The 24,016-nt window shown below is 47.5% G+C and overlaps 1 protein-coding gene across 1 annotated transcript in view; it reads left to right on the top strand.

The window, feature by feature from the left end:
• The first annotated feature begins 1,284 nt into the window (after positions 1-1,284).
• The window catches only part of LOC119394566 (alpha-mannosidase 2C1-like), a 343,801-nt gene continuing 321,069 nt past the window's right edge, over positions 1,285-24,016 (top strand). The window contains 1 exon segment of the mRNA XM_049416109.1: positions 1,285-1,731. Within this exon segment, the coding sequence (XP_049272066.1) occupies positions 1,486-1,731 (246 nt within the window). The 5' untranslated portion in view covers positions 1,285-1,485.

Raw genomic sequence — 24,016 nt, 5'->3', positions numbered from 1 at the left:
GAGATGTCAGCACTAATAATGATAAAGAAGCTTTCATTTCATTTTAGCAGTATATTCGCACCATACTGCCCCTCGGCCGTTTATTCTGTGTACAATATGTATGATGCCATGTGTAATAAACGAGTAAATTGTTTGCAAACTTACCAAAATGAGCCACCCTAATCGCGCTTAGGTAGCTTCGCAACACTAAATTGTGTGTGTTCAGATACATATACTGCTGCTGCTGACATGTATACAAATACTTTAAACAATTATTTGTGTATTTGGAATGCAGAGCTTACGAGAAAATTAAGTAAGGCTTTAGACTTTGTCGTTTCCGTCGTAAGGAAGAGGATTCGTTTTCAACATAACAGAGTCTACGTCTACCTCTAGCGCATATAACACATGCACAGACCGTCAACTTACAAGCATTACATGCTTCCTTGATAAACATTTAGGCAACAACAGCAATAAAAGCTGCCGAAGCTTCAAAAACGAAAAGAAAAAGAGAAAGCTCACTAGCGTGCACTTAGTTCCGGACGTATTCGCGCACCGCAAGCGCTTTGTGTAGCGCGTTTCGCATGCTGCCGAGCTGCGGCGGGATTCGCAATGGCGGCCGTCGTAGCAGACGACGCGCCTGTCCTCACCCTCAGCGGAGCGCGCGGGCATCAAGGCACCCTAGCACGACCTACTATACTCCTGACCTGCCCAGATGTCCCCTCTCCAGCGCCCACGTTCTAGTTCATACCTCCTGCCGCTAGGGACGTAACCTACGAGCGTTGTGGCGCTAGTCAGCACCTGTTCGCTGACGGCAGCTATAACGCTCGTGATCATGTTTCGCCAGCGCAGAGCGCTCATATCGTGTAATTATCATGCATAAATGCAAAATACTTCGGAAATAAAAATACGGAAAGTGAATTAGAACTTTTTTTTGCATTTAAAAGGACACAGCCGTCCTGCACTACGCAAGTCTACGACTCCTCACGTTAGTCAACCAGTGCGCAGTAAATATTTAACCGCACTGAACAGCTTACTTGACCCTCGCTCTAAGTTTGCAGAAACAGTCACAAAATGCCAGCAGTTCGTCACGTAATACAGATGTTTTTTACACCAGCTCCCATCCAAACGGTCGTAGAGTAGCAGACGAACAGGTTATAGGAAGCGCCACCTACGGCAAGCGGTTGAACAAGAGCGTGGACGCGCGCTCCCATAGGACCCCCGCTATCTGGGCAGGTCAGGAGTTCAGTAGGTCGTGCACCCTAGTACCAAGTGACTGCAGCGCCGCCGCTACGGTCGACGCGGAAGGCATCAGGCGGCGAGGCCGAGGCGCGTTCACCCGTTCACGCCACTCGTCAAGAGAGGTGGCTGCTTGGGCTACAGAACATTTCTGCCCAGCCAACAAGTTTATTGTGTGGTCCACAGAAGCTGCACTCTATTCTGTGGTCTGAACCAAAGAATAGTCACTGCGTTGAAACTTCTTGCACAGCGCGTCTTCGCGACGGAAGCATGGCTTCGCTGTTCAAAAACAAGCGATCCACGCTTGAGAGGGCGGAGAAATTCGTCAGTCCGGTGTATTTCACGGATGTCAATCTCTACGGTATGGTCTACCCAGAAGTTAAGGACTTGACCAGCCTGTCCGTGTGGTCGACACCCGATCGCGTGTCGTTTGATGAAGCATCTAAGCGACCAGACTACGTCAACGCCTGTGTCGGTGCTCAATTCGGACCGACGTGGACAACCTGCTGGTTTAAGGTACTATCCTTTTCTAGTTGGCTACGTGCGATTGGCGTGAATGAACCAGTGTGAGCATCGCGTTAAAACTGCACGAGGATCGAGACAAAAGTGGCCAACATTGTGGAGCAAATGCGAGAAAGTAGCAATGATTGTTCGCGAGCCAGTTGGTACATCTTGAACATCAAACAGCGCGCTTAGACAGGACAAAAAGTTACAAGAAGCACACAAGCTCGTTGCGCCAAATAAGGGGATTGGTGTCACACCTAGGCAACCTAACTTAGGAACACTTCGAATCGTGCTCGATAATATTTTTCTAGGCATCAAAGCCTGGGATTACAGGAATGATGATACAAATGATGACCGTGGCAATGGTGGTTTCCTACTAATCGACGAGTGGTACCGAAACTTATTTGGTAAACAGAAATGCAATTACAGCAGGCCAACTTGAACATTCTATCGATCGCACTTATGACACACGTGCCCGGTTGCATTCTGAAATACTTAGCGCATAGTATTAGAATGGTTGAAAAAGGTCATGACTTACATGGCAGTAGTGCTTATGTTATGTATAAAGAAAGGAATTGATTGTTATAAAAGATGGCCCCACCAAGGAAAGTACATCTTTAAAAGTATCTCTTGGCAGTTCATTGCACATTGTCGCTGCAGTTTACAGAACTCCCACAGCACCTTGTCACAGTGTTCTTGGGACAAAGAAGAGAATGGATGCTTTCTTTAGAACAGCTTCCTCTGAAGGAAGAACTAGTGAGACTGTTTTTCGTGTCGTGCTTTATGGACACATAAACATAAATACGCAACACCCACTTTCCTTAACGGTACGACAGTTCACTTAATGACAATCAAGAAACACTCAATTTTGGTCACAATCTTGCTGAGAAGGATGATCGCCTGGTACATTGCACACGAGTGAAAATGTGATCACGACCCACGATGATAGGCAACACAGAGGCATGGTGAGCACTGCTCTGACATTTGTATGACTGCTGCTTGAATGTCACCGGAGAGGGGAGCTCACTCGAAGGCTTCTTTGCCTTGGCTCAATGCACTCGTTGACACTCGGGTGGAGTCACTTGGCACCCGGGAGTGAATGTTCACTCCGGATGCCAAGCAGAGCATTGAACTGCCTTCTGCAGGGTGTGTACAGGTCCTTCAAAACCCTTGAAACTGAAAAGTGCATCTTCAAGGCCCTTGAAAGTCCTGGAATTGTTTTCTTGGGAACACTTGAATTTATTGGCATATGTTGTCTAATGTGGAGCTGCTCACCAGGCCGACTTCGCGGGCATGTGCAGTGCTCGGTGATGGCTCTCCTCCGGTTCATAAGCACAACAGTGCTGCAAAGTGAACGAGCACGAGTGGCCTCCGGTGTTTGACTCCGTCAATTTCCCCATTCACCTTCTGGTGACTCCAGCATGTGTGCTCTTTTTTTCTCCTCTATGTCCGACTCTGTCATCCCACAAAACACAAGAAAAGCTAGAAAACTTGTAATAGACATGCAGAAAGGAAGGTCCAAAAGTATATTACAAGTTTGGTCGAGATGTTATTTAGACGTAAGCAGCTTGAAAACATCCTGTAGCTGTGCTAACGCCACGTTATTACAAGTCTAGAAAACTGCTTGCAAGAATTCTAGAAAACTTCCTGCTGGATCTTTTTAAGAGCTCTTTTAGACATTTATTTTTCATGCATACCAGCTTGTTGAGGAGCTTGCCCTAGTAATTTGTTGTATCATACCAGCGTTTAGCAATCACGTTTTAATTGTTCACTGTCAAGAGTGGTAACTAAAGGAATGCCTGCATAATATTGCATCAGGTTAATTTCTGGGGCTTCTCTAGCCAGCAGAATTGATAATTCAAAACAGGCAGGTGAAGGTCGAAGCTTGAAGGGATGGACACGGGGGTCGCTGGACTTGTCGATTTGCAGCCTTGACGAAGACTTGTCGAAGCGCTGACTCCAGCAAATTTCTCACCTCTTCCATCTTCCCCTGAACTTCTGCCTTTTTTGAATGATCAATTTTGCTGGTTAGAGAAGCTCCAGAAATAAATCTGATGCCATATTACGCAAGCAACCCTTTACTTATTATGCTTGACAGTGAACAGCTAAAACACGATGGCAAAACGTTGGCATGATACAACGAATTGACTAGCGTATTGCTGGAGCCAACGTTTTGACAAACCAACTTGTCTTCAAGTTCCAGCCTTGAAGAAAAGTCCACTTGTCGAAACGGCTCCAGCGACACCCAGTGTTCAAGAACTTTTTATCTCAGCAACATTGGTGTTCTTCTGGCCAAAGAATTACTTAATCCTGTTTATTCAGACATTACATTGGCTTAATCCATTGTGCTCAAGACAACGTAAGCATTTTAATGTCGGCTCATTTTCATTACTTGTGTTGTATGGAATGCGTTATGACGTGCTTCCAAAAGTAAATGCAAAATTTCAACAAGTGTCGTTGGTCATGCATAACCTTAATTGTAGCAATTCCAAACACTATGCATGATTGATGCAGCGCTAAAGACGAAAACAAAAGGAACATAGAGTGCACAGGACAAACGCTTTGTCTTTAGCACTGCATCAATCATGCAAGCATTCCAACTAGCCCAACTTTACATTCTACTGCCAAACAATATGTTGGTCACTTGACATAGGCTGCAGCAATGGAATTGATGACTTTGTCCAAGAACCTGCATGCAAAAGGCAAAGTAAAGTACAAGGTGTCTCAATCAAGCAGACATGTATCAGTGCAACAAAAAAAAATGCCCCCACCTCCCCGAAGGGAATCGTGAGGAAATGTGAATGCATTTTTGCGCCGAGAGTACACGGCGTAGTAATTTTAATGGCGTAAATCTGGACACATCGACGCGCTCAAGTGTCTCCCTTTTGGGCGCCTCTTTCAACGAACGCTTCCTACGAGCAGAGAGGCGCGCGGACAACGCCGGACGCCTGACATAGCCCGACTAAGAAATGCATTCGCATTTAAAATCAGAAGGCTTTCTTGGCAAACACACAAGCACAGCCGCAATACTTTGCTAAATCATTGAACATTTGTAAACGCCAATAGGAGTAGTTCAACGACTTTTGTCTCAATGAAGTAAATTTAGATATGTTGAAGAATCTTGGGTAGGCAAAATTAGAGAGTTCCTCCACGGTGGTGTGTGTCAGTAATATTGTGGTTTTGTGAATACCTGGAATTCTAATTTCATCCCGCACACAAAGGGCACAATGAACCAAGAAAATGTTTCAGTCAAGCATGCACCTACACAAGCATAGCAAAAAACAAACAAACCAGAGGCTAGTGTGGTTAAAAGACAACGAACGCTGTAGCACAGGGCGACATTGGTTTAGGGAAGAATTCACCCTAGTTGTTAGCACATGCTCAGAATTTTTTGCGCATGAGCAGCACAAGAACAAAAATGAAGAGATGCAGCATGTGCACTAACCTTCAATAGAATGGTTTTCTGCACACGAGGCAAACACAATGCCGATGCACTCACATTGTACCAAGAAGCGATGCACTGAGATTTGTCTTTTTCTGTTTCATTTTTAGAAGATAACCCTCATCAGCTCACAGACTGCTTTACATTCAATATAGTCTATTCTTTATCCGACAAGGACAGGGACGAGTGCTAACAGAACTGGTAGCAATTTTTTGCAGTTTTTGCAGCTTATAGTATTACCAATCTCTTTAGTTAAGCTCTGTTGTGTAGTGTTATCGGTTCACTCGAGAATACGATGCAGTCATGGCATGAGCGCCTGTCAAGCCCGCAGTAAGACAACCGGTCGCCGCTGAACCCAAACAACAACTAACTTTATTCTACTCCGTACATCTAGGAGGGGGCGCCACCCATTAGCACAATAGTAGCGACCTCTACATCTCCGCCCTTTCCGCACGTTCGGCAGACATAAGTTCAGACGGTCCGGTGGGACCACGCGTCGGCCACTACGCGTGCGCACAACACCATCGCGACCACCAACACCACCATCACCACCACCAACACCAACACCATCACCAGCCCGTCCAGAGTCGCTCGTCGTTATCGTGGTACTTGGAGGACCTTGAGATGGTTGAGCTACTTGCGGCTGTGGTTGGTTGCTTCTGATGAAGCTTGTGGTGGCAACGATGATGCTGGAACAAAGGGGACGAGGTGACACCTGTTACGCTGCAAGATACCGCCTTGTCCTGTTTCTATTATGTAGCTCCTAGGTCTCTGTGCTGGGCTTAACACAGTGCCCTTTACGTTTTCTGGCCGCACCCAGACTTGTTGTCCTACGGGAAGCTGCCTTTGGTGCCTGGCCCGATGACGCCGATTGTAGTTCCTTTCCTGCTTTCTTTGGTAGGATGCGTTCCTCGACGCAACTGCGTCTTTTGGTGGCACGCTTGGATGTAGCAATTCTTCCTTCTTAGGGACTTTGGTCCTTAGCCGACGACCCATCAAGAGCTGAGCTGGACTAAAACCGTTGACGCCTGGGGTATCCGTGTAACACAGGAGAGCCATGTGAGGGTCTTTTGCCTTGGTGAAGAGTTTTTTGACCGTCCTGACCATTCTCTCCACTTCCCCATTTGATTGGGCGTAGTGGGGACTGCTTGTCGTATGGACAAAGCCATACAAGTCTCGTGACGAGAATGGCGGGCCATTGTCAGACCGAATTTCCTCCGGTATCCCATGGCGGGCGAACATGCTCTTTAGCACATCCACGACAACTTGCGCAGCTGTGCTCCTCAAGGTTATCACCTCTGGGTACATGGAGTAGTAATCAACTACCAGGAGGAAAGTTTGCCCACAGAAGTGAAATAGGTCCATGCCGAGAAGTTGCCACGCGCGATCTGGGAGAGGTGTCGGTACAAGTGGCTCAGCGAAGTTAACTCGTGTGAGAGCGCATGTCTCACAGTTGGCGACCAGAGAGGTAATGTCCTTGGAGATGCCAGGCCACCATACCGAATCTCGCGCCAAGGCTTTACTTCTGTTACCGCCTTGGTGTCCCTCGTGTAGTAGTGCCAAGACTGTAGATCGAAGGACGATGGGATCACCAAACAGGTACCTTTTAGCAGTACGCCGTCGCAAACAGAAAGGTGATCGATCACCGAGGAATACTTGGAGATGTGCAATGGCAGTTTGTTTTTCCGAGGCCACCCTCGCTGACAGAAGATTAATGTAGTGCATTCACCATCCGAAGTTTGTGCTCGACGAACTTCCTGCACATTTAGGGGCAAAACTTCAAACGTGGCAGCCACTGTTTCTGCAACATAGAGCTCTATCACATCAAGGGTTGTGCGAGCCACAGTTTCTGTGGTAAGGATTTGCACAGCATCCGCAGAAGATTCATTCGGATTGTTGATGCGAGAGAGAGTATCCGCTGTAGCCAAAAGCTTACCAGGCACATGAAGTACCTTAAATTGATAAGGCATTGCTTTAATCCGCAGCCTTTGTATTCTAGGAGGTAAAATGTCGAGCTCCATCTTACCAAAAAGAGATGTGAGGGGTAGGTGATCTGTCTCAATATCCAGTGGAATGCCACGCACAAATTCGTCGAACCTCCAGAGAGCCCAGGTTATAGCCAATGCTTCCTTTTCAGTTTGGCTATATCTCTGCTCCGTCTTCGTCATTGCTCTGGAAGCAAAAGCGACAGGACGGCGCTCGCCTGATGGCTGCGTCTGCAGCAGGACTGCCCCAAGTCCAAACGAACTAGCAACAGCTGAGACAGTGGTGGCATACGACGGATTGTACTTGGCCATACACCTATCGGATGTCAGTATCTCCTTCACGCTGACAAATGCGGCCTCTTGTTCGTTCTCCCAAGTCCAACTTGAAGACCTGTTGAGGAGGGCTCTGATTGGAGTGGTTATTTCAGAGATGTGTGGCAAGAACCTAGCTAGATGATTGATCATCCCGAGAAGACACCTGCAACGTCTTTCGGAGCTTCCATGGTCTTGGTGGCTGCTACCTTGGCTGGGTCCGGCTTGATGCCTTGAGCGGACACGATTACTCCAATGAACGGTACTTCCGACACACCGAATAAGCATTTATTCTTGTTCAGCGTGACCCCGGCCTTAGCAAGACGGGACAGAACCTGGTTCAGTCTGTGGGGATTGAGGCTTGCCCGTCGCCATTGCGCGGGTTTTTCGCCTATTTCTGCCATCCTCATGTCCGATCATGTCGCTCCCCTCCTCCGCCGTCCTACGGCGCTGGGCGAGCGGGGGTGACGTTAAACCCCCTCACCCCGGCGCCGCGTGCGAGTCTCGCGAGACGTTTTGAGCGGCGGAAGAGACTCCCTCTGGACCTCGTAGGGTAAGCACGTATTAAATGCGAAGCATTTCTTAGCGAACCTCTGGCACTTTGAGCGTTTCTATCTACGTATCTATCTATCCATCTATCTATCTATCTATCTATCTAGCTATCTATCTATCTATCTATCTATCTATCTATCTATCTATCTATCTATCTATCTAGCCGCCTACGTCTGGGTGCTCTCATGATCGCCTCCTTAACTTGGTGTAGACCAAAATTGGCATGGAAGGGTAAGAAGATTTGACGAATATGATTGTCGGGTCGTGACATGAATAACCTGAAAATCTTGTCGTGTAGGTCGTCAAACCCTTTCCACTAGACACGTGTGGCACATACCCGTTTGCCACGGGCCGAGGTGTACGGGTATGCGCCACAGGTGATTGAGAGTTTATATCTACCCAGGAACGGCGAGAACAGACAATGGTAACTTAAACGCTAGAGCGTTAAGGAAAACCAATATCGGCAGTGTTGACTCGACGAATGAAAAAGAATGAAAATTAGGATCCCAGCAGGAATCGAACCCAAGCATTCTGCATGGCAATCAGGTATTCTACCACTGAGCCATGCCAGGTCTATAAATTGGTTTGGAAAAACAGCCTACGCAGGCGTAATATCGGTGCAACGTCAATTGTGGTTGTGGTGCTTGCTATCTAATTTTAGAAGAAAGCAATACACACTACATGATACTCCAACGGTGTGTACTCAAACGACACAGGCGTCATATCAAATTAACGTCTGTCGTTCCAGTGTTGACTCCACTTTTATAGCAGTCTAATAAATATTACGTTTGTATTCCTGATTCAGCAAGCAATATTGAAGCATTGCTCGACCCCGGATGAATACATTAACGAAAGTTGCCTATGATATAAGAAGGGAAACCTGGGCTAGTTGGTTATATAGTTCATTTTCGATCAGCTTACAGCGCAAAAAAGACGAGGACGTATGACCAAGGATATGAAGACACGAGCGCTGGGATGGCTCTGATGCACACACGCAGTTGCACGGTTGTTAGCCGGTGGACCTCTGTGTATATTTATTTGTGCCCTTCCTTCCAATAAACCATAGTTGAGAGTAGAGCACTGCACGGGCTCGGGCCTACCCGAAAACCCGGGCCCGGCCCGGCCCGTGGGCCGGGCCGGGCCGGGTAAAGTAGTTCTCACGGCGGGCCCGGACCGGGCTCGGGCCTGAAGCTCCGGGCTTAGGGCCGGGCCCGGGTTTGAGGTCGCGGGCTCGGGTCGGGCCGGGCTTGGACTTTGCTGGGTTCTTAAATGAACACTATAGTGAAGCACTGAATCGGTTTAGACTGATAAAGTGACGTCTAAGAACTCTAATCTCATATATTTCACCATGGTAATTTTATTATCAGACAAGAAAATCAAGGTCAAAATTCTATTTTTTTAAATTTCGCGCCGAAATATCCGAGCCTGACGCCACGGATTTCAAACTGTATTTGTCGTATTTGGGGACATTGGCTCTATAAAATTTGCTGAAACTTGGTATGTTAAGTCTATGGCCCCCTCAGAGGTCAACGTACTTCATTTTTAGTGATTAGGAACTACGCAGACCCCATTAGACGCCGTCAGAATATAAGATGTCACGATGTCTACTACGCGAACTTAAAGCGGGCGTCGCCACCCGCATTTACCTTTTTGCGGGTTTTCTCACTTACCAAGACTCTTGTCCCGGCGAACGTGGTGATTTAGGAATTGCTAAAGAGTAATTTACTGATAATAGAGAAATTGTTTTTCTTTCTAGTGCCCCTTCATGTTTGTTCCACATACGTTGTGCATACGTACATATATGTTTCACATTTTCTCTCGAAAAAAACGCTTTTTTATGTGGGGCAAGCTGTTTAGAGAAACTTTATTAGAGACAAGTACTGAACTTCTTTTGCTCCTTGCATATGGGGCTACTTGATTTATCTTAAACGGGCGAGCTAAAAGAAGATATACCAGGCGCTTATATAATTAACATGTCGTTATTCTGTGCTTTATTTGCATTCGTTATGATTTTATATCCCAAATGTTATTCTGTAATCACAGTAATAAATGTGATATAAATATACACCTGTAACTTATCGCAAAAGCGATTATAGAGCTCCATAGCGAGGAAACGTTTTTGAAGTTTCCAGCCCTCCACTAAAACGAAAGGACTGCACACAATCTCGTTACATAGAATTCCTATACATTCTTTTCCGCGGCTTCGTCACGGCCCCGAGTGGTCATGTGACGCGATATGGACGTGCACAGCCTGCTTGGTGTGCCCAATTTGTTAATATTTGAACTTTCGCCTTTTTTCGCTATATCAGGTGTCTCAAATCCACCTCAGCTAATGGGCCGCATTCACGAAAATTTACTCCGGCAAGGGTCAGGACAGTAACGCAGCTTAAAAGCGCGGGGGAGTGGGGGGGGCGGCGTTAGAGGAGCTAGGTCGTACCAAATGTCAGCTAACGTTGCCATTTAAAAGAAGAGCTTTCCCATATGTCACATGTAGGTCGTTTGAAGGGTATTTGGCGGCAGAATTCCAACAACATATCAATACCTATCTTCAACATGACTAAAATCAGGACGCCGATTTTGAAATATAGAGTTTTGTTTCACGGTTAGGTATCAACACATGGTGGCTGCAGGGGTTGCCTCACAACAAAAAAGCTTCAGACTTCTCATGGCTGTGTAGCTTAAGTACATACTTATAAAGAAAATGAAAAATTCGGACGAAGACAGTCATGTGCGGGCCGCGGGCCTTTAGGGAGAGGCCCACGGGCTGCGTGTTTGGGTCCCCTGCGCTATACAGGTATAGTGTGAGAACTATATGACACTGCCACAACACCGTTGGAATGTGCAGGAATGGCATAGGTTCAAACAGCGTAAGGCGTGTGGCGAAATATATTCGCTTGACGAAATATCAGGCTTGAAAAAAGACAATTACGAATTCCGTGCCAGGTGATGTCCCTTCACCTCGAACCATAGGCATCCAATGAGTGAGCGTCGAGAAGCTTACTCGCGCCTTTATTACCAGACTGTAACGAACACCAAAAATAGATCGAAATAGCTTCGTCCACCTCTTGCCAGTCCTACCCGCGTAGTGCAGTGGTCACCTTCTACCAGTACAACATCGTTAGGAAGGCATAGAGTATTATGATACGGAAGAAAAGAAGAGCGCAGTGCAAGCCGTGCATAACATACACTGCTGAAAACTGCAAGCAGAGGCGCTCAAAGAGGAGTTTTATAAGTGATACTGAAGAGTGTGACGACGTTCGGGAACGATAGAAATGAAGGGATAAGCTGCACAGCTACATTCATTCTGCAGATGTCCACAAAGACATCCTAAATTTGCTCCAGTGGTGGAAGTTAAGAACGACTGCCGACGCCTTCACATTTCGCAAGGCAGATGTGCACTCCTGCGGCTAGCGCATGCAGTGCAAGAAACTTTAGCGCGACAGGATATGTAATACAACGGTGGATGGCGTGCTTAAAGCCGGAATCTCTAGATAGTTTGATTTTTTGAACAATAACACATGAAGAAATAAACTATAAAATATGCCACAAAAGACTTGTGGACTTTATATAGCCCTGGTGATATATGAAATATAAAGGATATATGAAAAGAATGCTACCACAAATATTTTTTTGTCCTTTCGGCTGCCTATACGTATTTCTAAAAGTACACGTGGTGCACATGGTTTGTTCTTTTTATCTAGATTAGTGTACATACAGCAAGGTAATAAACTTGGCTTTCTTCCTCCCTCTTGCTGTGGCAAGGTGCTGCCATGCTGAAGACAGATGTTACATATCCGAAAGGGTGCTCGATTGGCTTTGTCGTTAGAGCATGTTTTGTGTTTCAGTAAAGAGCACAATAAGGTGTTGTGTTCTCTGTCGCCTCTCTTTTTATTGCAATTCTTATCGAAACTGAACTCATGCTGCAAATCACTTTCCGTGCTACAATATGTGCTACAAAACGCTCTTGATGATCCATATTGCATTAGCAAGAAAAAAAAAGTTATAGTATACCATTGCCGAACAAACGTTCATTGTACCCAGTATTTCCACTCAACTCTTTCCACCGTGAGCCCCTTTTTACACTAAATTACCATAGGTTAAAGTAGAATTGTTAGCGAAATATTCGCCAACAAAGAGTAGATATTTGCTACTTAAAACACCTTGCTGTAGATTCTACGTTCTGGCAACACCACCTATATTATTGGCTCTCGGGCCTCTGTCGGGCCTGATCTGCCATCAGGCCGGGCCGGGCCGGGTAGGCGAAATTTTTTCTCGGGTTCGGGCCGGGCTCGGGTCGCATATTGAATCACCGGGCCAGGCTCGGGCGGGTAAACTTGAACGAGGTCCGGGCCCGGGTCGGGCCCGGGCCGAAAATCACGGCCCGTACAGTGCTCTAGTTGAGAGTACAGCACTACATATCAGCTTACTGCTTCTGGTGTTGGTAATTCCCACGTTGCCATTGGCAGCGTTACCCAACCGTAAACAACTGGTTATATAACACATATGCGGCTCTTCAACATATATGAGTGCGTATAAAATTGATACAGATTTTTAGCGTCATTTTCTAACGTGTCACTTAGTAACAAAATTACGCCACAGTCACCTTCCCACCGCATGCTTCGCATAACATCGACTCCCACGGTACGTGGGATCTGCCGAATTTTTTCTTTCCCGTCCGTCGGCTCCTTTGTTTGGGCTCGCTCGGACGGACTTCGCTAACGGTGCCTTGCGCCAGCGGCGAGCGCTTACCTACGTTGTCCTTTCCGAACGCTAGGCCGAAGAGCGGTGCGGTGCATTCGTGCGTGGTCATACTACGCCGAAACCGTACCTATCGAAGCCAACGCGAGCGGAGTTTGCCCTTGCTCGAGCGATCGGGCCCTGTTTTGGTCGCTGATCGTGAGAGCACGCAGCATAGTCGCGAGGGAACGTTTCTTTCAGCGGCGTGTCCCCGTGAGCCCTTTTGCCCGCGGAGACGTGCTCGCGGCACCCTTTGTGTTGTACTTTCACCCGTGGCGTGGTTAAGCCTGTTTTGCTTCTCCCGCCGCCTTTGGGAGCGGGCGTTGTACTGCGTTTTGTGGAGTTGCCGCAGGCAATAAAGTGTTGCGGATTTCGAGAGCAGTACTGTGTACTTGCCGTGCTACGCTCGGCGCCTTGTTTGCGCTTGAACGTACGTGTGCAGCGTCGCGCTAGTTCACGCGAAGCGACAGCAGACGCGGCCCTGTGGCTCGCTAAGTCCGAACCCACGCTAGTGGCCGTACTCCTGTGAGGTACGTGCACACTACAAGTCGAACCTCATGTTCCTCTCGAGTGCGTCCGAAAACGAGTATATCATCGATCATATTGGCTACCCCTTCCTGTCCTTCAAGAATTGTGGCCATCTGCTTCTGAAAATACTTAGGCACTGAGGTTATACCAAATGGAAGGCGGCAGAAGCAGTACCGGCCAAAAGGGGTTATAACGGTCGTGAGCTCTTGAGAGTCCGTAGTCAGTTTCACTTGGTAGAAACTCGCTGTGGCGTCCAGCTTGGAGAACACCGTTGTGTCTCCGATAAGCCCGAGGACTTGTTCAACCGTTGGGAGGATGTGGCATTCTCGAAGTACGACTTCATTCAGCCGGGTTAAGTCAACACAAAGACGGTAATCTCCTGACGCTTTAGGAACCACTACCAGTCCAGAACACCACGGCGTTGGATTGTCGACGCGGTGAATCACTCCGTCACTTTCGAGCTTGTTGAGCTCGCGCCTCACGGTTTCATGTAGCGGAATGGGAATGCGACGAGGCACGCTGAGGGAGAATGGTGTAGCACCAGGCTTCAGGCGGATTCGATATTCCTCTTTGAGAGTGCCAAGTCCGCGGAACAGTTTAGCTTGAAGTGATGCCTCAGGGGCCTGCACGCCGCCAAGGAATTTCACAACATCGAGGCCTTGTATAGCTGGAAGTCCCAGAAGAGGGACAGAGAGCTCGTATTCACGGTTTACCGATGATGCCCTCCGGAGCTTCGCCCCACTCATCATCATTCACCCCGTGGATATGCTGTAATTTTTTTATAAATGATTTTCCACAGGGTCTTACCTCTACTGTGAGACTGTGAGGCTGATGACTGTGTATTATATCATACCCTAAAATGTGTTAGTGACACTGCTGTATTACAGTCAGACCGCGAGAAAGTTTCGTCTTGGTGCAATAACTGGCACATGGAGCTAAATGTAGGCAAGTGTTTTCACGTTAGGTCTACCGTTAAGAAAAACCCAATAGACAGTTTGTATGTCTTGAGACCAAATTTATTAACGACTGATAATGTCAAATATCTCGGCATCACATTCACTTCCACATTGAACTGAACTTATCAGAATGGTAAAATTGCTGCCAAGGCTGAACTTCTTTTGGCGAAATTTTAACATGCACCAATAAGTTGAAGGAAACTTTGTATCAACTAATATTAGAGCAAGTTTAGAATACACTTGTGTATTCGTGACCAGCAATTATTATTATACCATAAGAAGCTAAAAAATGAATAAGCTGGAAACTACTAGAGTCTCGTCAAAAACTGCAAAGACTCAAGCTTCTATTTAGTATTTTTGATGGTAGAACAGGAATAGACAAAGACAGGTATATCAAGCAGCCATCTTAAGCGTCAGAAAGGCATGATCATGGAAAAAATATTAGGGAGTACAAATGCCGCCTTGATTTATTCAAATTCCGATTTTTTCCTCGTACTATTAGTGCTTGGAATGAGCTTCCTACAGAGATGATTCTGATGCCTTGCTTCGCCAGTGCAATTTGCTTGTCGATTTTTGACTGCAATTTGTTGGGATTTTTCTCTATTATGACAGTGTTTCCCCAGTGCGGTTGATCCTGATTACCGATGTTTGGTGTTTTGTTTGTTTTCTCACTTTGGACAATGCCGTCGGGAGATGTAGGCATTTCTAATCAATAAATAAATACAGTGATTACACTCCTGTGCCAACTGCGCCAAAGTGTGCCACATTTGATTTACTGCGCCATCCTGATAATATCGACAGAAATTGCGCCAAACTGCGCTAGAGTCCGGGGTTTGGGGGCGTCTATCACCAGCAGTCACACCGCCGGCACGTCAAAACATGTGCAGCTGGATCTTGGGCCGGCCAAAGTTGCGACCACGGACCAAGAATTATCCCGTGGAATGAACAGCACTCGCGCCTGCGTCCCGAGTGAGCCACGATACCATGCACGACGCAGCTTCTATTGTGCAAGTTGGGTCGACAGTAGGGGCGTAGCCAGACATTTTTTTTTTCGGGAGGGGGGGGGGGGGGGTTCAAGCATACTTTATGTATGTTCGTGCGTGCGTTTGTAGGTGCGCGTGTATATACACACAAGCAAAACTGAAAAATTTCGGGGGGGGGGGGGTGTTGAACCCCCCCCCCAACCTCCCCTTGGCTACGCCCCTGGTCGACAGCAAAACGCACTCTCCGCAAAGGCTCGTGACATCTAGGCCAATCTGTAGCAAGATGGTGTGGCGGCGATTGATCGGCGGACGGCGTCTGTTCCAGAAACGCTGCTCATCGCTCGTTTCATCCGTCGCGCAGCACGTAATTAAAGCAATGTTCAGTAAAAACGTTCAGTAAAAACTAAACGCGTGCCACTAAAATATCTGTTACTTCCATTTCTGGACATTGCAGAATGGAATCTGGGAATGCTAGCAGTACATATGTACAACAGTATTGAATTTTCCCTGCTTTGCGTCCATGGAAGAGCACGTGAACGGTGGGAACGTGTTGACACTTTTCCTAAAATACACTTTATCCATAGATCTTCATCCAGAAGCACTTTTGTGTAATTCCTTCCACCAGCACATCCGGGTTTGTAATCGCTCTTGCGGTAAATACCCCCTAAAAGGCTCTGCCCTTTCATGCTGCTGAGTGCTAGGGTCCCAATTTGATTTTTTAGATGCGAAGCAGCTTTTGCTCGGGGCTGTGTCCATCCATTGGCGACGGTCCGCTCGGGAACCAGGTGTGCTGGCATGCGCTAGCGCGTTCGGGCCTGTGTGAGGGGCTGGGTAAGACGCTGTGGCCTCTCCCCCTTACGCTCTCTCAGCAATCATGTGATGGCATCGGGGAACGAGATTCTGCAGACTCGCGATGAACCAATGGGTTGTATCCTAGTCAGAACGCATTGGCACGCGCTAATGCGTTCGGGCCTGTGTAAGGGGCTGAGTAAGAAGCTGTGGCCTCTCCCCCTTACACTCTCTCAGCAATCACGGAACCTTAAGTCAACCCATGCGCTCCTTCGCATCCCCACATGGTTCCCTTTAGTGGGAGACTAAAGTGCGTTGGCGGGCTAGATGGTGTAATTTTTTTTGCTTGATTTTTAAACAATGTCATATCATTAATAAAAGCATGCCTCCAGGTCGGAGTAGCTGCAATTCAGTTTTAATATGTATAGCTGTTGGTAGCGGGCGCGTCGCTGATGGCTCTGGCGTCGGAAGGCCCACTGTGAAGCGGCAATGCCATGTAACATGCTTGCCCCTTGCTTTCCAGAGTCAATAAATGACGGTTAAGAAAAGCACAAGTTCGCTTAAGGGTGTGAGATGTTAGTGTGGGCCCAGGCGCTCAACAGACAAGGGATGGGACACATACAAACACAGGACGTTTATACGCATGAAAATAAATCTCTGCCGGTACAACCGTCTCTAGCGTTCTAGTACATGCACTGCACGGTTCTTGCGGCCCTGACACAGCGCATCTAGTCTGCGCACCACACGACGTGAGCCAATCACACGTCGCTGTCGTCGAGATGGTCCGACGTGTCACCGAGTCTCGTGGGGTGTGATGCCGCGGGTTTGATGAACCACCATGGCAGTCGTTGAGACGGCCGCTTTGCTGCGTGGTGGATGGCCAGACCCGTGCTCGGCCACGTCCGAGAACACCGGTAGTCCGGTCCAGCGCTGCTTAGCCTTCCTGGCTTGGCGCTCCGCGTAACTGCCCACACGCCTGCAGGTCTCGACCGTTACCGCAAGCACCGTCGCTGCCTCGTGTAGCTCGTCGTCCGAGTCCGTCCGCAGTCCACCCATGACAGGTTGAGCACCGCAACGGGCCGGTAGCCGCCACGAACCCTCGTTCCGCCACTGCTGCACTGACTGCTTCGGCCCGACTTGCTTGCTTGCTTGTATCTCTGTACTGGCTCTTACCCACTACGGGGCAAGAAGCCGGCGGTTATTCTAAATGAAAAATTAAGGCCTATGCAGAATAAAACTTTTAAAAATAAAATAGAGAAATTTTTGATACGCAGTAAAATTTAAAAAGAAAAAAGGGAAAAATTGATCGAATTTTTCGAATCATTTTAAAATTATTCATAATCCATTATTCTTATGTAGGTTAAATTATAGTTTTTTAATAGTGAAATGTTGAACTTAAGCTTGGTTTGGGAAGAGAGGTGATCAATGGCTTAGCAGGTTAATCTCCTTGTATCTCCCAAGAATTCGCAGGGGGCCCCGCAGATGTTCCTGTCGCTAAATTCCAATGAAGCAGCCCCAAAGGACAGAATATTCGGAGTACTAATTGGGATTCCGAATTTTTTGAATAAAATTTCAAAACACTTTTTCCTTTGATTTTTGAAACGGCGACATCTTAGTAGGAAATGGTCGATATTTTCAGGTTCATTACAGTTGGAGCGCAAAGGGGATGGCACCAGATCAGACCTGTTTAAGTAGAAATTAAGTGGTGGTGTACGGCATCTTAATTTAGTTATGGAGACTTACAATTTACGCATTGGACACCATTTATTATTCCATGCGAAGTGTGAAAATTCTGGATTCGGTATTGTAATCTTTAATGAATCCTTAAGAAGACAAAATTTCCTGAACCTTGCCGCTGTAACATAAGCGGTTAGAGGCATCACTGACAAAATCGGACCATAAAAAGATGCTCACGCGAGTGAGTCACCCATCTCATTTATAAAAGTACCACGATGACCTGGCACCCATAACAATCGCACTAGCCGAATGTTTGCAGGGTAGAATGATTTAAATGTATTTAGTACAGCTGATTCGGACGACGATGGCAGGGACGAACATACGGATAACAAATCAGTCACTATCACAGCTGTCGAATGAGTTGCTGGAAGTTTACGTAGAGCTAAAATAATAGTCGTTAATTCCGCTTCAAATATGGGTGTATTATCTGGGAGGCGTAATGAATATGACCAGGATAATGACTGAGAAAAAATACCCACACCTGCTTTCTCTTCACTCATAGTTGCATCTGTTGCAATTGCAGCATTAATTCCTAATTGAGACAGGTGTTCTTTTAATAAGCCAATCACATACTTAGAGGGCAAATGTTTAGCATTCGTTGGAAAGATGTCATCGAGTTGTATTTGCACATTGCCAATGGGCTTATCTGATGGAATGATTTCTAATATAATAACATTTAAGGCATCTAGTAGGGTTTGAACAAACAGAACTTGATGCTTATATACATGGGACCAATGCTCATTGAAAAAAACACTGGGTTCGGCCAAAAATATGAACTGCTGCCTTCTTAAAGTGGACTCATAAATTTTAAAATAAGTTTTGACTGTTAAAATATGGAATCTGCACGCTAGAGTGGGTATCCGAGCTTCTTGATACAAAACGTTGTTAGCTGTAAATTTTGGCACACCCAGACAACTGCGAAGAGCTTCTCGCTCTAAATGCATGAAGGGGTTTAACTTGTACGCTGGTCCACCAGAGTGTAGTACACAACCAAATTCAAGGATTGGGCGGTAAATCATGATCAGCGTATCTCTGCGTAGACTGGAACGGAGCCGGCCAAGTCTACTTATCATCCCAACAGCCTTAATTTTAATATGTTCAATGTGATTACACCAGCTCAGTTTTTCATCATATAGCACACCCAGATATTTAATACAGTCAACTTGGGGAATTCTTTCTTGATGGTATAGAAGAGAAATATTAACTGGCGCATCCAAAGGAAAAACTATTATGGAACTTTTCGTAACGTTTAGTTTCATATGAATATTATTAAACCAGGTTTCCAATGTTGCTAAATTTGACTGTTGAATGGAGTAAATGTATATCACAGTCAGACGCGAAAAACGCAATGTCACCTGCATATACGTATACTTGTATTTTATCGCACAGAGGTATTAAGCTTAACAAAATATTAAATAAAATTGGTGAGAGAACAGAGCCCTGGGGGACACCTCCCGTTTGGCTACATTTAATGCGGGAAATTTAAGTCTTTTAGGGCATTGATGAGAATAACGTGTTCAACACTATCATATGCCTTGGCTAAATCAAGAGTTACTAAAGCTGCATATTGCCGTCTGTGCCGAGCAAGCTTAATACGAGCCTCTAAATCGACATGCCGTCTTTCTTCTTAACCACGGCGATAGGCGTGTGGTATGGGGAGTCAGATTTTTTATTGATGCCGAGGTGTAGCATCTCTTGAATTTCCTTTTCCATGTCCTCTTTAATCGCAAAGGGCAGAGGGTACTGTCGGACTTGTATTGGCGCCTGCGTTGTGAGTTTTAACTGGCACTGCACGAGGTCAGTTTTCCTGGTAGGTTGGAGAAAATCTCTTTGTGATATGCAAGAAGCGTGGTTACTTGGGCTCTCTGCCCATCTGTTAGTCCAGGAGCTATATCAATGTCTCGCCAGTCTCGAGTCTGTTTCAGCGGAACGTGGCCGTCTTCTCCGCAATGGCTGTCCGCGTCATCAGTTCCAGTGTCGGCAGCTGCAACCCCAGCCATCAAAGACGGGTCGGCCGTGTCACGCTCTTCATATTTTTTCAACATGTTGATGTGGAATACTGTTACCTTATTTCCAAGGTTAACGGCGTAGTCTAATTCGTTGCACCTTTCGACCACAGGGAACAGACCCTTCCATGACAAGATTAACTTGTTTTTATTGGCTGGCAATAACACGAGTACTTTATCTCCCGGAAATAGATCTCGTTTCTTCGCTTTTTTGTCGTAATACCCTTTTCGCAAAAAGTGCGCTTTCTCAAGCTCTTCTCTTGCGATAGTGCATGTCTTCTCCAGACGTTGGTGCAACTCCATGTACGTCGCACTGGTGCATACGTCGCATTGGTGTCCGGATCCAGGTGCGTGTTTGTCCACAACTCCTTGAGCACTGTCCTCGTACATATCTGCCATACAGGAGCTCGAAGGGCGAAGACCCTGTACTACTTTGTGGGAGTTCTCTGTAGGCGAAGAGCACTGGACCAAGATAACGGTCCCAGGATCTTGGACACTCCTGGCACATACGCCCCAACATTCGTTTCAATGTGCCATTAAATCTCTCTACCAAGCCGTTGGCCATGGGATGGTAGGGCGTAGTTGGCATTTGCTTCACGGATAGCAAGCAGCTGAACTCTTTCATTACAGCCAACATAAAGTAGGATCCCCGATCACTGACGATTTCTTTGGGAATTCCCACATGGGTGAACATTTCAAGAAGTCCTTCGGCCACTTGCTTCGAATCAATGGTCGGTAAAGCCTGCATCCGGATATCTGGTTGCGAAGTCAACCATTGTTAATATGTACCGGTTTCCCTTAAATGATATGGGTGAAATTGGTCCAACAATGTCAATGCCCACTCTTGTGAAGGGAGTTTCAATTACGGCCATCGTGCCTCGGGGTGCTTGTCCGACTAAATGTCGTGGAACAGTCCGTTGGCACACATCGCATGACTTTACAAAACGCTTGGTAGCGGATTGCAAACCTAGCCAATAGAATTTGGCGACGATTCTGTTCACGGTTCTGGTCGCTCCTTGGTGAACCGCTAGAATCCGTTCATGGGCCATTTTTAGCACCATATTCCGTAGCCGGCTTGGTACCACCAGCTGTTCCAGCTCTTTCTGGCACGGTAGTCTGTCTTTACGGAACAGAATGCCGTCCTTCAGAAAGAATTCCGTTTCATGAGACTTCGCAATCACCTTTTTCCCGACTGCGCTGAAGCAGCGATTCAACGAGATGTCTTTCTGATAACGTCGTAAGGTGTTGCTATCTATACCGGCAACAGAACTCGCTAAAACTGGGAGAGGGGCGTCGCTAAGTTTCGTTCTGCCAGTTGCTGCTATCAGGTCGTAGTCTTTCGCAGGGGTGTAGCCAGGGGGGTTGGGGGGGTTGAAACCCCCCCGAAATTTTTCGATTTTGCATGTGTATATATACATGCACACATACAAACACGTGCACGAACATACAAAACGGATGGTTGAACCCCCCCCCCCGAAAAAAATTTCTGGCTACGCCTCTGGTCTTTTGCTGCGTCTTATTCCTGCAATGAGTCATCGCTGTTGTCGAGGTTCGGCTCCACCCCTCTTTTTCGTATTTATTCACCCTTCTTGCCATCGTCGCTACTGCAGGGTACCTCCTGTTCAGTGATGTCATTGGAGTGATGAGGCGCGTTCTCTGGTTTTACGTCGTCTTCGGTACCTACAGGAGTGGCTCCGTTCTGGGTCTTTGTCGATGTGTCCAGTGCGACAGCTCCTTGGATGTTTCCTAAGACCACATCGTACAAGGGGTCTTGCATGCACTTCGCTCGAACTTTGCCACTAAAAAATGACGTCTCCAAGAAGACGACAGCCTCTGGTAAATAGCGCACTGTACGATCAAGTAGGAATATCGGACTATAAGTCCCAGTCATTTTTTCTTTAGATACCAGCGCCTGTCGAACTACCACAGTGTTACAGCCTGTGTCTCGCAGTACTGTAACTTCGTGTTTATCCAAGAGCCCTTTCGCAACTGGCATGTCTCCAGTTCCACCAGCCGTAACTCCTCGACTCACCGTGGCATTCACGATCGGAATCGTCTCTCCGTCTTGTAAGACCTTCGAAGTAACCCCCATGATCCGTTGTGCCTTCTGCTTTATCTACTGAGACCACGCACGATGCCTCTCTCGTGCCCTCTCCTCCGGTGGCAAACTTCTACCTGTTAAGACTCAACTTGTTGCCTGTTCGACCCTGGTCTCTGTAATTCCCTTTCGTGCGCGACCAACATTCGGCTGCCCTATGCCCCTTCTTATCGCATAGGAAACAGCGACTGTCCCCCCGAGGTGTCTTCTTCGTTTGCTCTGCTCTCAAACCGGAGCCTTGGGCCGCTTCCTTCTCAGGCCGCTCTCTACCAAAGTTCAACAAAGACTGAGCCTCGATGAAATTGTCGGCTGCCTGGGAGAGTTCCTGTACTGTTTGACAATTTCTTTCCTTCAGGAAAACCCTTTATCCGGGGGGAACTGCCCTTGACAAATTGCTCTGCAATCATTAGCTCTCTAAGGCTATTAAAGCTTTTCTCCACCTCTGCAAGCTCCAACCAATGATCGAAGTACCCGGAGAGCCTCGACGCGTACTGCTTGGCGGTTTCTCTATCTTCGGGCCTTGCATTATGGAATTTCTCCCGGTACCCGTCCGCCGTGTACAAGAACGGAGTGCCCGTTTCAGCATGTCGTAGTCCAAGGCAGCGGTCGGGTCCATGAGTCAGATTACAGTCAAAGCTTCCCGTGTCATACAAAGGCTTAATGATAGCGCCCATTTCTCTCGCGGCCATTCCTGACTGGTGGCAACACGTTCGAAGCGTTGTAGGTACGCGTCTAGGTCGTCCCTTTTGTCATTGAACGGAGGTATGAGCTTGTGGGGGCTGCACACGTTCGATGCAACGGACGCGTTCGTGTTCGCAGAATTTACGTTCTGTGCGGCCTGCGGACTAGCGACGCTTTCTTGAAGCCGAAGCTTCAGTTCGAGAACCTTCATTTCCTGTTCTAGCAGCTTTTGTTGCTGCTCCGCTTTCTCGTGAGCTGCCGTGCGTTCCTGTTCCATCAACTGCTGCTTCAATGCCATTTCCTCCTTTATAGCATTTCGCTCTTCGGCACGATCATCGCGTAATCTGATACGCTCTTGCTCCACCCATGCCCTCAATTCCGCATCTTTTTGTCCTAGCTCTTTGCCAATACTGACGATGTTGTCGTCGTCCATGTCTCACCCTTGTGTTTGAGCGTTGGCTACAGATGTTAATAGCCAGTGCTAGCAGGTTTGCCAATTGTGAGATGTTAGTGTGGGCCCAGGCACTCAACCGACAAGGGATGGGGCACAGACAAAGTCAGGACGTTTATACACATGGACATAAATACATAAATGGTCTAAACTAGATACATAAACTCAAAACCTCTGCCGGTACAACTGTCTCTAGCGTTCTAGTACATGCACTGCACGGTTCTCGCGGCCCTGACACAGCGCATCTAGTCCACGCACCACACGACGTGAGCCACTCACACGTTGCTGTCGTCGAGATGGTCCGACGTGTCACCGAGTCTCATGGGGTGTGATGCCGCGGGTTTGATGAACCACCATGGCAGTCGTTGAGACGGCCGCTTCGCTGTGTGGTGGATGGCTAGACCCGTGCTCAGCCACGTCCGAGAACACCGGTAGTCCGGCCCAGCACTGCTCAGCTTTCCTGGCTTGGCATTCCGCATAACCGCCCGCTCGCCCACAGGTCTCGACCGTTACCGCAAGCACCGTCGCCGCCTCGCGTAGCTTCTCGTCCGAGTCTGTCCGCAACGTCCGCAACGGGCCGGTAGCCGCCACGAACCCTCGTTCCGCCACTGCTGCACTGACTGCTTCGGCCCGACTTGCTGCTCGAGCGTTCCAAATCTTTTTCTTCGCGCTCCCTCACGAGCGGCGCCGGCGCGCACCACACACGCACTTTCGTCTTCCTCTCTCTCCAAATTCGGCTTTCAGTCAAAAATGTCCCCCACTTGTCACAAGGGTGAAGCAATCAATGCTATACCAACCAACTGTATTGTTATCCAAAGTAAGGCTAGCAGCTAACTCTTTTGGATCCGAGCTCACGTAACTCAACAAAACGCTGGTTTAAGGGAATATGACCACTCCAGGGACCTAAGCAGTTTTCGTGTTGTCGGTTCTCAAAACGTGAAGTAAGCGTTGAGAGCACAGCAAGTTTACGAGCTGTCTCCTGATGCCTCAAGGTAGCGTGTGCGCCAGCGACTGCGGCCTTCGAGTGACACAGCCCAGCC

Source organism: Rhipicephalus sanguineus, chromosome 5 (assembly GCF_013339695.2).
Source record: "Rhipicephalus sanguineus isolate Rsan-2018 chromosome 5, BIME_Rsan_1.4, whole genome shotgun sequence".
In the NCBI taxonomy this organism is placed as follows: domain Eukaryota; kingdom Metazoa; phylum Arthropoda; class Arachnida; order Ixodida; family Ixodidae; genus Rhipicephalus; species Rhipicephalus sanguineus.
The sequence above is the reverse complement of the archived record's forward strand: the minus strand, read 5'-3'. Positions and strand labels throughout refer to the sequence as shown.